This window comes from Rhinoderma darwinii, chromosome 2 (assembly GCF_050947455.1).
Source record: "Rhinoderma darwinii isolate aRhiDar2 chromosome 2, aRhiDar2.hap1, whole genome shotgun sequence".
NCBI lineage: Eukaryota > Metazoa > Chordata > Amphibia > Anura > Rhinodermatidae > Rhinoderma > Rhinoderma darwinii.
Window position 1 is genome coordinate 211,899,614 of NC_134688.1, and position 16,164 is coordinate 211,915,777.

The window sequence follows — 16,164 nt, forward strand, 5'->3', positions numbered from 1 at the left end:
GTGATTGTGGTACGGTTTATTATCATTTTCTTTTACGGCGTTCACCGTGCGGGATAAATAACAAAATAATTTTGTAGCTCAGGCCGTTACGGACGCGGCGATACCAATTATGTATAGTTTGTTTGTTTATATATTTTTATTAATAATAAATGACTGATAAGGTAAAAAGGGGGGATTTTTACTTTTATTACTTTTAAAACTTTTATTTTCTTATTTTTACACATCTTTTTTACTTTATTACTTTGTCCCACTAGGAGACTTGAGGGCAGGAGGCCCTGATCGCAATTCTAATACACTGCACTACATGCGTAGTGCAGTGTATTAGAACGGTCAGCTACTCACTGACAGCAAGCATAGTGGCTCCTGACGTTGTCAGGACCCACTAGGCTTCAGTCCATGACATAGCCGGACGCCATTGTTTGGTGTCCGGTTGCCAGTCACCATCGCCGGCCGCTATCGTGTAGCAGGCCAATGATGGCAGCTTAACCCCTAAAAAGCCGCGATCTCTATAGAACGCGGCTTTTAAGGGGTTAATCAGCGGGGACACAGCGATCGGTCCCCGCTGTAGGAGCTGTGACAGCTGCTGTACGAGACAGCAGCTGTGACAGGTCCTGTATGTGTCGGGAGGACGGCCGAAACGGCCGTTACTCCCGAGACGTACTATTAGGTCATAGAGCGCGAACGATACAGCTGCCATGACCTAATAGTACGTCCAGGAGCGGGAAGGGGTTAAAGACCAAACCAATTTTCGCTTTTTAATTTTCCTTTTTTCTCCCCGCCTTCCAAAAGCCATAACATTTTTATTTCTTCGACGACATAGCCATCTTTGTGCTTGTTTTTTTCGGCACAAGCTATAGTTTTTCATGGCACCATTTATTGTACCGCATATTGCACTGGGAAGCTGAAAAAAAACATTTGTGGGGTGAAACGGGAAAAAAAAACGTGATTACACCATTTTTTGGGGGGTTGTTTTTACTGCGTTTATCAGGCGGTAAAAATTACATTCACCTTATTCTACAGGTTGATACGATTACGGCGATACCAGATTTATATGTTTTGTTTTATGTTTTACCACTTTTAAAAAAAGAAAACTATTTGCTAAAAAAATAAAATGTTTTGTGTATCACCGTATTCTGAGAGCCATAACGGTTTTATTTTTTCCATCAATTTAGCGGTGAGGGGGTTTACATTTTGCGGGGCAAGCTGTAGTTTTCACCGATATCATTTTGGGTTACATGCGACTTTTTGCTAATTTTTTTTGGAGAGCTAAGGTGACCAAAAATCAGCAATTTGCATGTTATATATATATATATCGTTTTTATGGCAATTCACCGAGCAGGTTGAACAATGCTATATTGTGATAGTTCTGGCTTTTACGGATGTGGCGATACCAGTTATGTTAACTTTTAGTTTTGTTAACATTGCTTTAGGAAAATAATGGGTAGAGGTTTTTTTTTAACTTTTAATATATATATATTTTTGGAGCATTATAAAAACAAACTTTAAATGTTTTTTACTTATTTTATTAGTCCTTCTAAGGGACTTGAACCAGCTATCGTTGGAACGCTTGCATGATATGCTGCAATACAAATGTATTACAGTATATCAGGATACTGAAAGTCTCATTTGAAGCCCTGCCGGAGGCCCGCTCCATACATCCCCATAACGGCTGCGACGTACATGTATGTGGTATATGGTTAAGGGGTTAAAGAACACAAACTAAATTTCGTGGCCTTAACCATACCAGAGTAAATGCAATGTGAATGCAACGTGTTGCTTATATTGCACCTGAGATGAGTCTATTAAAACATGGATATCTACAAAGGGCTTTACTGTGCACACACACTATACAACTTTCCAAACTGAATTTCAGGGTACTATGTATAGCTTCTGCCAACCCCTTGAATTTCACAGCTGGTTGGTGTAGCATGACAAATCCTTTTTTTTGTCCACGGCTCTTGGCAAATAAGCATTGTAGATCAAGCTCAAAGCAAATCAAATGAGGGTTGCAGGCAAGGAATACCCTCACACAGGGTTAGCCAAGCTAACAAATTCAGCTTGTTCGGTGAGTTATATGGTGGGCACACATTAATATTCTCTAGTAGATGTTGCTCTTTAATGTGGAACCTCATGCAGTGGTGTAACTACCGCTGTAGCAGCCATGTCGGCTTGCATGGCCCCCTCCTATGCCCGGTGGTGCCGCTAGCAGCCGCTATGGCTGCTACAGCGGTATCGACATCACATCACGGTATCGACATCACATTCAATAGTATCTGCGTCCTTAGGATGCAGATACTATTGAACACTCTGGTAGAGTAGGGAGATATAAGGATCACGATCCCTGCGCAGGCCGGCGTGATCACTAGATCACGCCGGCCTACACAAGGATCCCATCGGTGTTGATTCTTTCGAACAGCTCCTTTCGTCATGTGAACGGGGATAGGCGAGTATAACTTTTTTTGTTTTATTTGTGGGGGGGGGCTGTATGGCACTATCTTCACTGGGAGGCGGGGGCGCGATCTACAGGGGGGGCCTGTATGGCACTATCTACAAGGGGGTGCTGTATGGCACTACCTACAGGGGGGCTATATAGCACTGTCTACAGTGGGGGCTTTTTGTGACAATCTACAGCGGGGCACTATCTAAAAGGAGGGGCTGTGTGGGTCACCCAGGGGAGGGAGGGGCACAGTCAAAAGTTTGCTATGGGGCAGTCTTTCCTAGTAACGCCCCTGAAATCATGCACCCCCCTTTCCCACCTCAACTTTCTGAGGCTCCTTCGCTTCAGTATAGGTATGGCAGTTACGTGGTAATCACTTTTTTTCTCACTTTCTTGTAATTTACATTTATTATGTCCTTGCTGGTAGAAATATCAGCTCAACATTTTAGAAATTTGAGTAAACCGAGCGGCTGTTTGCTGCATGGGGTAAAGATAGGGCAACTTGATGAATCCATGCTACAAATAATTCAGTCTGTTCGAAGGCTAAAAGTACCCAGTACTACCTAATGAAATACTGAGTGTATATCTTAAAAAAGAATAATTCCATCTATAACTATTGCCCTGTTCTGAAAATTACCTAAAAATCGGATTATAAAAAGAGAGAGTGACAGATATCTTTAGGATATTTTTTTTTTTTTTAAAAAGACAGTAGTTTATTAAGTTAAGATATTTATTACGTTGGTACCTTTTTTTTTTTCTTTAAATAGCCAATTTTGCAAAAGTCAATGATCTAAAATGAATGACCCAGCATTTTAATGCGGACTTTACATTGGTGCTTTATTGCATTAAATTGACCTGTTCAAGTAGTATGGCTTATAAAAACACTTTAGAAACACTAGCAATGCAAACATTAATGTCAAACCTGGTTTACAGAAGCAGCATCACAAAGTATGGAAAGAGTTAGCCTGTAGAAATCAAGCACATACATAATAAATGGCAGTGTAGTACCATTTGAAGGATATTACATTGAATTAGTTGTTTGCAGCCAATGCATTGATAGTTTTGCCTAAAGTTCAGTTGTGATGCTAGAGAAGTTACAAAACCCATTTATTCATCTTGCTTTCAAACATAACATGCTTGAAGAACTGTAAAATCTAAAGTTATGTTGTAATTCCCAAAAAGATTTACAGATTGGCAATTGATTGGTTTTTACAAAGCACCATTCAACACTTAACACCCTGGCAAAGATGGCATTAAGCTGTTTAAATTGTTTGGTACTTTAATGCTTATTTTCTACAAGCACCAGAACACAAAATCTTGATCCCGATTCTTACTGTATGCTTTGCTTGTATGAATTTTCTTCTAGGATAATAGAAGATTAAAAGTTGTCATATCCAAAGTAATTCGGCTTTGCTATACAACAATATCAAAATACATCTGTAAAGGCAATTGTTCCACAAAAATTGTATTCATTACACATTTAAATGCAATTTAGCCTAATACAAAATAATTCTCAGTATGTCAGTAGTAAAGGCCACTTTTTTGCAGTATTTTTGGATAAATTATAATCTATAAAAAAGAAAAGAAAATCAAAAGAATGAAAAGCATTTTCCAGAATGCAATGAGGTCAGAAAGTGCTGCTGAACGTCTACAACACAATTATTCATTATTTAAAAACACATCAGAGAACAAAAAAAGTAGAAGAATAATCATAAAAAAAAACTTACCAGCTCTAAACAAGAGAAAAAAATAATTCACAGATTTCAGAGAACGAAATAGGTTTTCCTTTATGCATGAACAGTATATACCATATTTTCCAAATGAACAATTGATTTTTTCATCTTTAATTTTGACATATAAACCAAGCAAGCTCGGATTCAGGCCCGTAAGCATTGTCATGTGTTTTGAAGAGAAATAAAAATGCTGGAATGACAGTTTTTAAATTAAGTTGATGAATGATATCCATTCTTCCGCTTTGCTCCAACAGTGAAGTCTTAAAAGCTATGTCATTTTGTTATAGGTTTAATCGTGGACAGAGCGGAGGAGGACAGCACGCAAATTCTCTAAGTATGCTGCGGGCCACATCTACATTATTCTGAGCGATTTCCAAAGCCCTTTTAACTTCTTCAAAAGAGTAGCCCTCGCCCATTAATTTAGCTATTTTTGCATCTACATTCTCTGTTGTACAATCAGCGCTGTATGGTCTTCTGTGGTGAATCTCCGGTGCAGTTCTGCGGGGAAGTGGTTTGGGTGGTCTGACTGGTACTTGTGGACAATCTGTAAAAGCACAGACAAAAAATGATTAAACTAATGTAAAATCAATCTTAGATCAATACTCACAGTATCAAGTGTAATGTAAACGAATAGCAACAAGATTGCTCTTTGGAAAGCTGTGAAATAAAGGGGTATCTTTTTTAGACAATCTTTTTTTTGTTAAATAAAAGGGTCCTCGATGATAAACTTATCAAAGCATCAGCTGTAATCTGCGGGAGAACCTAGCAGCAAGTGTTCAGTTTCCCTGCAGCACCACCACAGGATAAATGAAGCACTACACCGTTACTATTGAAATCAAATTTTGCCTGGACTTCTCAATACCTCCAGAGCCACTCTTAGACTCTAGCTAAAAGATAAAGGTCCTGAACCAAGGACTCCTCCATCTAATCTGGAGTAGAATACATGTAACACTTTGGATCTGGTAATAAATATTCAATAGGGCATTACTATATTTTCAATTCCTTTATATATAAATCTAGATGACTGCCATTTAAGATTCAAAACTGCCTATTAATTTGGTTCTCCTATACCATTATCAAGATGTTATTGCTCAATTATCTTTTTCCAAGGATAGAAGACATTTGTCTACAAATCCATCTGTACAGAGCAGAAACATGCTGTCAGGATGGGGAACGAAGGACTGGGAGATAACTTTTCATTTATTTCCATGCAATGCAATCCGTGCATTATCATTTTTCTGTGATGTGTGCTGATCTCTCATCACAAGCCAGTTTTCTGTACTTCAATGAAAGTTATTTTTTAGCTTATCTAGTTGAAAAATAATTACAATGTCTATGAAAGAGTGAAAAAAGTTAAAAAATAAGCAAAACCGTTTAATTATGAATTTTTTTATTGAATGTTTATTCGATTCTGGGGGTACAAAAAATGTAAAAGATTAATGACTAACTCGTGACTATATTTCCAGAAGTTGCCGGTTGCTTTCGACTTTTGTTCCCTACTGATCTCCAAGGACCAGCTTTTCTGGATTTTTGCAACAGCAGGAAATGTGTTTTCGCCACTGGGTGGCTGCAGGACAAACTAGGACATGTGAATTCTGTTTAAAGTGGGAGTTTTCTTTTATGCATGCATTTTCCACAATTTGGATATTTATTTATTTTTTAACTGACATCTAAGGCAGAACAAATACATTTAACATATCCCTTCTTAATGGAAAAAAACAGTACACAAAGAAAATATATTAGGGATGTCACCTATTATATAAAAATAGAAAGGGAAAGAAACAAACCATTGAAAAGTGCCAACATTTCGAATTAGCTGGATGAATGACCTGCCACAGTGGTTTCTGCGACCAGCACTGTATTTTTCTTGACACAGGTAAACATGGAGAAGGGGCCAAATTTAAAAGAGGAGATCACCTCTCAGAAACGATCTGAAGAGGAAAGCACGATGGGGAGTTATTCCAGATTTCCCAAATTATTTAGAATTTTTGTGGGCAATTTTTGCATTTATGGAATAATTGATATAACTAAGCGAATCCATATTCTAAGTGTCAGGAATCACTCATTAATTTAAAACAATGCAATACATTACATGGGTAACAATAAAAATGACTTAAAAAGATTTGTGCAATGTTGCCATAATTATCCGTCAAATACACCGAAAAAATAAATAAAAAAATACATATTTTGGGGTCTCGGAGTATCATTGTGTTTAATAAAGTAGATAAAAAGGGATGAAATGCGCAGAACAAATAGGATTGCATGGGATCAAAGTGCCAGATAAAATTTAAAAAATCTGCCGAAGGGGATCTGCAGCGAAAGCAATTTGTAGAGGGCAACCTAGAAGGGGTTAAATAGGACTGATGAATAATACATAACTAAATCATCTTGTGGTTATCAGAATAGGATACATGCCGGTTTGACTCCATAATTTCAGCCCAGTCACCAGGTTTAATACTAGGTACGAATGATTTCCATTTGGATTAGACCGGAAGAGGGTGCAAGTCAACTGTAGTTGACAGAAGATGTCTATATAAGATCTTGGGGGCCCTGAGATTTCAAAGTCCCAATCAGAGGGAAAGTGGAGATCCCTACATTTGCACCCATAATGGGTGGATGATTTTGCAATGCATGTCGTATTTGCAAGTATCTAAAAAGTGAGTACATTGGATATCAGAAGCTGGCATACTGACATCAATACATTTTGGTCATAAGGGTCACCCAGTCAGTAAACATTGTAGGATTTAAAAAAAAAAAAAAAGAGGGAAAATGATTGGGATTGTAAAGATCAAAATTATTGATTTTGCCAAAAAACACAGTACTTTCTTAGTCTGCCTTCAAGTTAACCCGACTCATTTATGTAAGGGTAATAATGTAAGGGCTCTTAATGAGGCGAGTAGCAAAAATGTAGAAGGAATTGCAGTCTACCACATGTGCTAAATGGTGTTCTGAATTCGGTGCAGTACTTTTGTCATCCACCTGCTTATATCCTTCAACTGTCCAGCAAAATAATACACATAGCGCAGTACCGGCTATCATCTTGGTTCTCTGTAGAGTGGATAATTTAGGCTTAAGTCTTGAATTGCCTCAAATAAAAAGGGAGTAAGGAATTGGGAGATTTAAAGAAAGGTTTGGGGACTATAGTTTAGCTATTGTTTAGGGGGGGGGGGTATAGGAATTTATGGAGTAGGATCACCTTTATAAAATTTAAGCATCCAGATACAGATAGGGGGAGTTTACTCCAAATTTCAAATCACGCTGTGCGGAGTACAAATGGACATGAATGGAGAGAAGTGTATGACGCTGATTGGTCAGTGTCATACACTTCTCTTTACAACGCCCACATGGTAAAAAGTTAAAAACGCCCAGTTGTCTATTAAGAAACGAATTACCATAAATCTAAAATTGTTCATAACTTGCTTAAAAATGATAGTTTTTCAAAACTGTTATCTACATTACAGCGCCGATCAGATTATGTAGGAGATAGGGCACTTATAATCTGGTGACAGAGCCTCTTTAATGTTGTAGCTGATTTTCTTTTTATCTGTAAAACCTTCCCTGGGGGTGGCCATATTGGAGATACACACTTCCTTTCTGTACTTCCTATATAGTCAGTACAGCAGGGTGTGTGCGCTTTTTGGCAGCTGAAATGAAAGGGAGTCAATTGAAAGAGAAATCGCATATTTTTACTGTCTCCAGGAAGTGATGGAGTACAGCCCCTCCCCCAGTAACCAAAGGAGATGCAAATATAGCCTTCTCTCTGTGCAAAGTGTATAGTATTGATATGCCACCTTATCTAGGCTTACAGCAGTACAAAAGAGCGGTCACTAACTTGCCCATCCCCTAATGATGAGATGATTTTCCTCATCCTATGCCTGAAAATACAGCAAGCTACAAGTGAGCTACAGGAAATATCAGCTTATTGTGATTGCTCTAATGGCCAGTGTGAAAACTGCAGTATATCTTGATTTTTTTTTATGTGGATAGACATATACTTAAATATTATGTAACTTTCTGACGATACATTCAAGAGATGTAAAAAGTTCAAAAATTTGCAAGAATGAATGTTCTCAAACTGCTACATAGAAATCTAGCCTCTTGTTTTACAGCCTTATAAACTGTGTTGTGTGTTCAATAAATGTTTACAAGTTACAATAACCGTTTCGAAAAAATCTTTGAAGAATTAATGTTTGTTTTAAAAGGCTATGTACACATTTGAAATTGGTTTTTTTTTTTTTTTCAAAATCAAATAAAAATAAACCATTCCAGGACATAACCAGCATACACTGAGATGCAAAACATAATATAAAAAATATTTTTTACTTTGAGATACAGAGGCTTTGTATTCTGGATACAGAGCAGCTGTATCGTGCGCTAAGACTTGAATTCAGTTCAGTGAAAGCAGCTGTAATCGATCACATCTACGTTATGAACGTAGATGTGATCAGTAACCGATCGATCCGGAGTTTGAGACACGCAGGACCCGCTGACACTGAACTCATCAGTCCCGTGGACCTGACAGATAGAGCATTCAGTGCAACATACCTGCTGCTCTGTATGCAGTATACAAAGCAGCTGTATCTCAAAAAGTTAAAATCATTTTTAATAAAAAGGTATTTTGAAAGTTGCACAAAACACACTGATAAACACTTTTATTTAAAAAACAAAAACAAAAAAAACGATTTCAAAAGGTGTACAATGCAACACAGGTTCTTATAGGATTGTAAGACTAAACACTGGTTAAATCTATTGTCACTTTACAGTTACAACTATAGTATTCATGCCTATATATTCTAGTCAGTCTTAAAATTCTGCACTCTACAATGTGGTATTTTGCTACATTATTCTACTGGTTAATCAGTTTAATGTAGTCCGAAATTTAAAATAAAATGGATCTGACAAATCTGACCATTTGAGGCATGGGCTCAGCAAGACCTATAAAAGGTGTCCTGTATTATCTATCTGGCACCAAGACATTAGCAGCAATTATTTTAAGTTCTGTAAGTTACGAGGAAGGGCCTTCATGGCGAAGATCTGTTCTTCCAGCAAGTCCCATAGATGCTTGATTGTATTGAGATCTGTGGAATTTGGAGGCCAATCCAACACCTTGAACTCAAAGTTATGTTCCTCAAACTATTCCTGAACAAGCTTTGCAGTACGGCAGGGCACATTATTCTGCTGAAAGGGGCCACTGCCAGTAGGGAATACAGTTGCAATGAAGGGGTGTACTTGGTCTGCAACAATGTTTAGGTAGGTGGTACATGTCAAAGCAACATCCACATGAATGCCAGGACTCAAGGTTTCCCAGCAGAACATTGCCCAGAGCATCACACTGCCTCCGTTAGCTTGCCATCTTCCCATAGTGCATCCTGGTGCTATCTCTTCTCAGGTAAATGATGGACACATACCTGGCTGTCCACATGATGTAAAAGAAAATATGATTCATTAGACCAGGCCATCTTCTTCCATTTCGCCATGGTCCTGTTCTAATGCTCACATGCCCATTGTAAGCGCTTTTGGCGGTGGACAGCGGTCAGAATGGGAACTCTGACCAGTCTGCGGCTACGCAGCCCCAAACGCAAATGGAAAAGATCAGGAGAAAATGAACCACTGTGTTCGCTACAAAATTTCTACAAGATGGTTTATTTCAGGAACATGCAGTAAATCATGCAGACTGATAGACAATGTAAGCGAGTTTACCCACTGGTTTACTTTTATCATTCATTTCTAGGTTTAGTATTCCTTCAATTTGATGCTGTCAGAGAAAATGCCACATCCAGCACAAACAGCATGTGAGACATTTAATATTCTGTAAATGTACATACAAGTTACCTGAGCATGATGGCAGCTGATCATATTCTTGGGAAAGTCGATTTAGCTTGACATCATTTGTTGCTCTGCGAGTAGGTGGTAAAGGTGCTTCTAAAAGTGTCGAAACAAACATTTGTCAGAAAAGGCTTAAATAGATGAACTTAATGTACTTTAAAAAGTGGGCAAACTAAGGTAACAAACAGAATAATGAGGAAGATAGCTTCTGGAAATAATTTATCTTCTATGTTAATATTTTCAGCTAACAATAAATCTCTAATATTAAGTAATAAACCTTAATCCTGCAATTATGAGACAAAGAATGGCAAATTGACGTCATTCGGGACCGAATCTATGAGGAAGAAAGGAGAGCTGCTATGTAAGAGGGTCCCCTGCTCTAGCGGACTTGGTCCATCCAAGTATTACATGGTTGGCTATTCATTGTAATGCAACATTCATGGCCAGATGCAGCTTCCCCTGGCGATAACAGCCAATCGACAGGGGTTAAAGAAGCCAGCTTCTAGTCAAAACAGGGTTTTCTTTGTGAGACAACCACAATAAGCTTGCCACTGATCGACTTTGGAGGATAAATATAGTTTCAGCCACGTGCGATAGCCAAGAGCCGTCCTGCTCTTTTGAATGTTTATACAAGCAGGATGGCAAATGGCGAATGCCAATGCCTGGAGCGGTCTCATTGTGTTCTATATGATGGTAATCTGGCTGCTGGTCTGAGAGCAATTTTCTGGGAAAACAATCGTTTCAACAAATAGCAGATTCCAGGTGCCAAAATACCCACTTAACATTGTAGTTATGTGGTGGCAAGGTACGATGCAACCACAAATACAGAAAAGTGAAACAGCCGCAAAGGGGATCAAAACAGGCTAATGGTAAATACGTTTTCATACATTTAATATTGCTACTTTAATATTTGGCCTTCTTATACCATGACCCAGTTCTGCTCATACAGTTGTGACTTTCCTACAATATTTCCAGTCTAGACAATGCTCCATGTGTTAAACACAGCAACATCACAAATCTCTCTACTGTCCTGAGCGCCACACTCATAGCCTGTAGCTGCAGTTTGTCATAGTGCATCAGTGAAGCTGTGAGGAGTGAAGAAAAACATGGCCAGGACGGAGTTAAGGCTCTGAATGGAAACAATTATGTTTATATTCGCGGACAACAAACACAGATACTTAACCCCTTAAGGACGCAGCCTAGTTTGGGCCTTAAGGCTCAGAGCCCATTTTTCAAATCTGACATATTTCACTTTATGTGGTAATAACGTCGGAATGCTTAAACCTATCCAAGTGATTCTGAGACTGTTTTCTCGTGACACTTTGGGCTTCATGTTTGTGGTAAAATTTGGTCGATATATTCAGTCTTTATTTGTGAAAAATTGCAAAATTTAGAGAAAATTTACAAAAAATAGCATTTTTCAGAATTTAAATGCATCTGCTTGTAAAATAGACGGTTATACCACCCAAAATAGTTACTAGTTCACATTTCCCATGTGTCTACTTTAGATTGGCATCGTTTTTTGAACATTATTTTATTTTTCTTGGACGTTACAAGGCTTAGAACATAAACAGCAATTTCTCATATTCTTAAGAAAATTTCAAAAGCCTTTTTTTGAAGGTACCAGTTCAGTTCTGAAGTGGATTTGAGGGGCCTATGTATTAGAAACCCCCATAAAACACCCCATTTTAAAATCTAGACCCCTCAAAGTATTCAAAACAGCATATAGAACGTTTTTTAACCCTTCAGGCATTTCCCAGGAATTAAAGCAAAGTGGAAATGAAATTTGAAAATTTCATTTTTTCTGCTGAATTTCAATTTTATTAAATTTTTTTCTGTAACAGAAGGTTTTACCAGAGAAATACTACTAAATATGTATTGTCCAGATTCTGCAGTTTTTAGAAATGTCCCACATGTGGCCCTACTGCGCTCGTGGACTAAAACACAAGCCCTAGAAGCAAAGAAGCACCTAGTGCATTTTGAGGCCTCTTTTTTATTAGAATATATTTTAGGCAGCATGCCAGGTTTGAAGAGGTGTTGAGGTATCAAAACAATGGAAATCCACCAGAAGTGACCCCATTTTGGAAATTACACCCCTCAAGGAATTCATTCATGGTTTTTGTTATCATTTTGACCGCACAGTTTTTTCACAGCACCTATTTGAATTGGGCTGTGAAATGAAAAAAATGATATTTTTTCCAATAAGATGTCATTTTTTATCAAAATTTCTTATTTTCACAAGGAACAACATACCCCATTTTGTTGCCCAATTTGTCCTTAGTGCGGCAATACCCCATTTGTGGTGATAAACTGCCGTTTGGGCCCATGGGAGGGCTCAGAAGGAAAGGACCACCATTTGGCCTACTGCAGCTTTTCATGTATGCAGAAGCCCCTGAGGTACCAGTAGAGTTGAAACCCCCGAGAAGTGACCCCATTTTAAAAACTACACCCCTTAAGACATTCATCTAGAGGTGTAGTGAGCATTTTGACCCCACAGGTACTGTGTAAAAGATAATGTGCAGCAGATGGTGCAGTGTGAGATTTGGAATTTTATATATATATATGCCATTTCAGTGTCCAATATATTGTGCCCAGCATGCGCCACCGGAGATATACACCCCTTAAATTGTAATGTGAGTTCTCCTGGGTACGGCAATACCCTACATGTGGCTGTTATCAGCTGCCTGGGCACACGGCAGGGCTTAGAAGGGAAGGACCACCATTTGGCCTACTGGAGCTTTTCTGGTGCTAAGTCATGTATGCAGAAGCCCCTGAGGTACCAGTACAGTTGAAACCCCCGAGAAGTGACCCCATTTTAAAAACTACACCCCTTAAGACATTCATCTAGAGGTGTAGTGAGCATTTTGACCCCACAGGTACTGTGTAAAAGATAATGTGCAGCAGATGGTGCAGTGTGAGATTTGCAATTTTATATATATATATGCCATTTCAGTGTCCAATATATTGTGCCCAGCATGCGCCACCGGAGATATACACCCCTTAAATTGTAATGTGGGTTCTCCTGGGTACGGCAATACCCTACATGTGGCTGTTATCAGCGGCCTGGGCATACGGCAGGGCTCAGAAGGGAAAGATGAGGGGGTAAGCTGTGCGGACTGCATCAGGGTAAATTAAAAATCAAGGGATGTATGATACATTTTAAAACAATCTTTTATACAGAGCCCTGGTTTTTCGGGACACGTGTCACATTGGTATATTGTGTTCTTCCTTATCCCCCTCTTATAGCAGACTCTGCACCTCTTTTGACTCTTTCCCTTTCCACCGGTTTGGGGAACTTCTCCTGGAAAGTGTTGCCCTGGTACGATGCGTGTGGCCCCGCTTCCAGAAGTACTGGGTGCCCCCCCTTCCTGGTCCCTAAAGATTGTACGCATTGTACAAAGCCATCTGTATGATGTGCCCGGCCAGCTTCTTATACCACACCGCATGGCGCTGTAGGGCTTCAGGACTTGATTTGACAAGTCCATCCCTCCCATGTACCTATTGTAGTCCAGGATGCAGTCTGGTTTGGGGGTGGCCTTTCCTTCATATATCCTAAATCTGTAGGTATACCCTGATGCATTCTCGCACAGCTTATACATCTTCATGCCATACCTTGCCCTCTTACCCGGCAGGTACTGGCGGAATTGAACCCTCCCTTTAAAATGTACCAGGCACTCCTCAATAGAAAAACACTTCTCGGGGGTGTATGCTTGGGAAAACCGGGCACTGAAACGGTCTAATAGGGGTCTCCGTTTATACAAACGGTCAAAACTGGGGCCATCTCGGGGTGGGCACAGCTCATTATCAGTATAATGTAAGAAGCGAAGTATTGCCTAATTTATCTATTTTTTTAGGTTCCAGTTCAGTTCTGAAGTTGCTTTGAGGGGCCCATATATTAGAAACCCCTTTCAAACACCCCATTTTAGAAACTAGACCCCTCAAAGTATTCACAACAGCATTTAGAAAGTTTATGAACCCTTTAGGTGTTTCACAGAAATTGAGAGCAAAGTAGAGGTGAAATTAACTTTTTTTTTTTTGTCAGAAAATCCTCTTTATACCATTTTTTTTTATAACACAAAAGGTTTTATCAGAGAAACACAACTTAATACTTATTGCCCAGATTCTGCAGTTTTGATAAATATCCCACATGTGGCCCTAGTGGGGTAATGGACTGAAGCACCGGTCTCCGAAGCAAAGGAGGACCTAGTGGATTTTGAGGCCTCTTTTTTATTAGGCACCATGTCAGGTTTGAAGAGGTCTTGTGGTGCCAAAACATTGGAAACCCCCCAAAAGTGACCCCAATTTTGAAACTAGACCCCTTGAGGAATTCATTGTAGTTTTCTTGGGGTGCATGCAGCTTTTTGATCAGTTTTTATTCTATTTTTAGGTGGCGTGGTGACTAAAAAACAGCAATTCTACTATTGTTTTTTTATTCTATTATTTTTACAGCGTTCACCGTGCGCTATAAATGACATTCACTTTATTCTGCTGGGCGATACGATTACGACGATACCCTATGTTTATAGTTTTTTTTAATGTCTTATGGCGTTTGCACAATAAAATACGTTTTGTAAAAAATCATTCACTTTTTGTGTTACCTTATTCTAAGGAACGTGCCCCGCGCGAACGGCGCCGTGTTTACTCCATGACATACTATTATGTCATGGAGCGCGAACGATGCACTTACCATGACATAATAGTATGTCCTGGAGCGTTAAGGGGTTAAAATGGTGAGAATTCAAACACAAAGTATCCTAGAAAGATGAATCATACAAAAAATATATTTAAATTAGTTTGGGTAAGCATTTTTGTTAACAGTTCGGTGGTGATATACACTCCTCAACATTGAAATTGCAACTCCAAGAAGGGCAAGCCATAAGGTTATGCAAATGGAGGAAGTAGCAGGTGTCGAACATCTGCAAATGATCACATTTTCAAGCACCTAGCTCCAATCTGTGGCATGTGTGAGGGGCATAAAAGCCAGATCGAAAGACAAGTTTTTTAGCCACATGAAACCTCAAAAATCGGATCAAGTGGTGTGGGATGATTGTGCAATGCCTCCTGTTCATCGACGTGCCAGTTATCGCCACTTGTCGCAAACTGAGAGAGACAGGATCGTTGAACTAAGAGACCTTGATTTATCACTCTGGCAGATCGATACGCGCCTAGGCTGAGATGTCAGCACTGTTCAACGCTGCATGTCCCAGAGGTTGGGAAAACAACAAAGAACGGGAATGACAGCAAGAGGTATGCGGAGGCGAACCTCTGAACAGACGGCTCGTCTGATTGGAACAATGGTGATGCATTCTGTACTGCAAGTGAAATTGGACGTCACATCTCAAGCCTAGGGCGGCAACCAGTGTTGACACAAACCATCAGAAGGTGTTTGCACGAGTTTGAGCTACGAGCCAGACGTCCAGCTACAGGTGTTCCAATGACCACACGACACAGCTCTCAAAAGCTATCATAACAGGATACCAAATCTCTACAAACGGAGGTCTTTAGAAAAAAAGACATCTGTCAATTCCCTGCTACATCGGCACATATCCAGTCCACAATAAGGGCTGTCCCAGTTGGTAAATTCCTTAGGATGACGCGAATCTGCTCATCAGATGCCAAATTTGAAAGCCAATCCAGGGATCTCGAAGAGAGATTCTTGGAGAGAGGATATAGCCGTAGAAACATCCAACAAGGGTGGAGACGTGCAAGTACCACTGAACGTAAATCCCTACTACATCCGTCAGAACGTAAAAAAATGGTTAATACTACAATTAGATTTATCTCCACATTCAATAATGAGTGGCAAACAATGAGATCTATATTGAACAGACATTGGTCTATATTGCAGATGTAGCCGACCCTTGCAACTAATTTGTCCCAAACAGAAGCCGGAACCTCAAAGACATATTGGTTAAAAGCCATTATGTAGCTAAAAAACAGAATCCTTTTTCCTCATGGGGTCTAGTTTCAGCTTTGTCGCGACTGTGTGGCAACTACTTTTGAATTAGTGAGTGACAATTTAAAATACAGCACTATATATCTTGTAACACTACATTTGTGATATATTATGCTACTTGTGGTTGTTAGAAAAGGATAGGTTGGTCTGACATCGAAACAACTACTAGTCCGGACTAGGGAACACGTACGGTACTTGACATCATTGCTGCA

At 39.3% G+C, this 16,164-nt stretch overlaps 1 protein-coding gene across 2 annotated transcripts in view; it reads right to left on the bottom strand.

Annotated features, from left to right (window-relative positions):
* Nucleotides 1–3,247: 3,247 nt before the first annotated feature.
* Nucleotides 3,248–16,164, bottom strand: part of CBLB (Cbl proto-oncogene B) — a 157,888-nt gene continuing 144,971 nt past the window's right edge. For both annotated transcript variants that reach the window (XM_075852808.1, XM_075852807.1), the window contains 2 exons: nucleotides 10,003–10,092; nucleotides 3,248–4,714 (listed from right to left, as the gene is read on the bottom strand). In XM_075852808.1, the coding sequence (XP_075708923.1) occupies nucleotides 4,452–4,714; nucleotides 10,003–10,092 (353 nt within the window). In that variant the 3' untranslated portion in view covers nucleotides 3,248–4,451. The remainder of the gene's footprint in view (nucleotides 4,715–10,002; nucleotides 10,093–16,164) is intronic.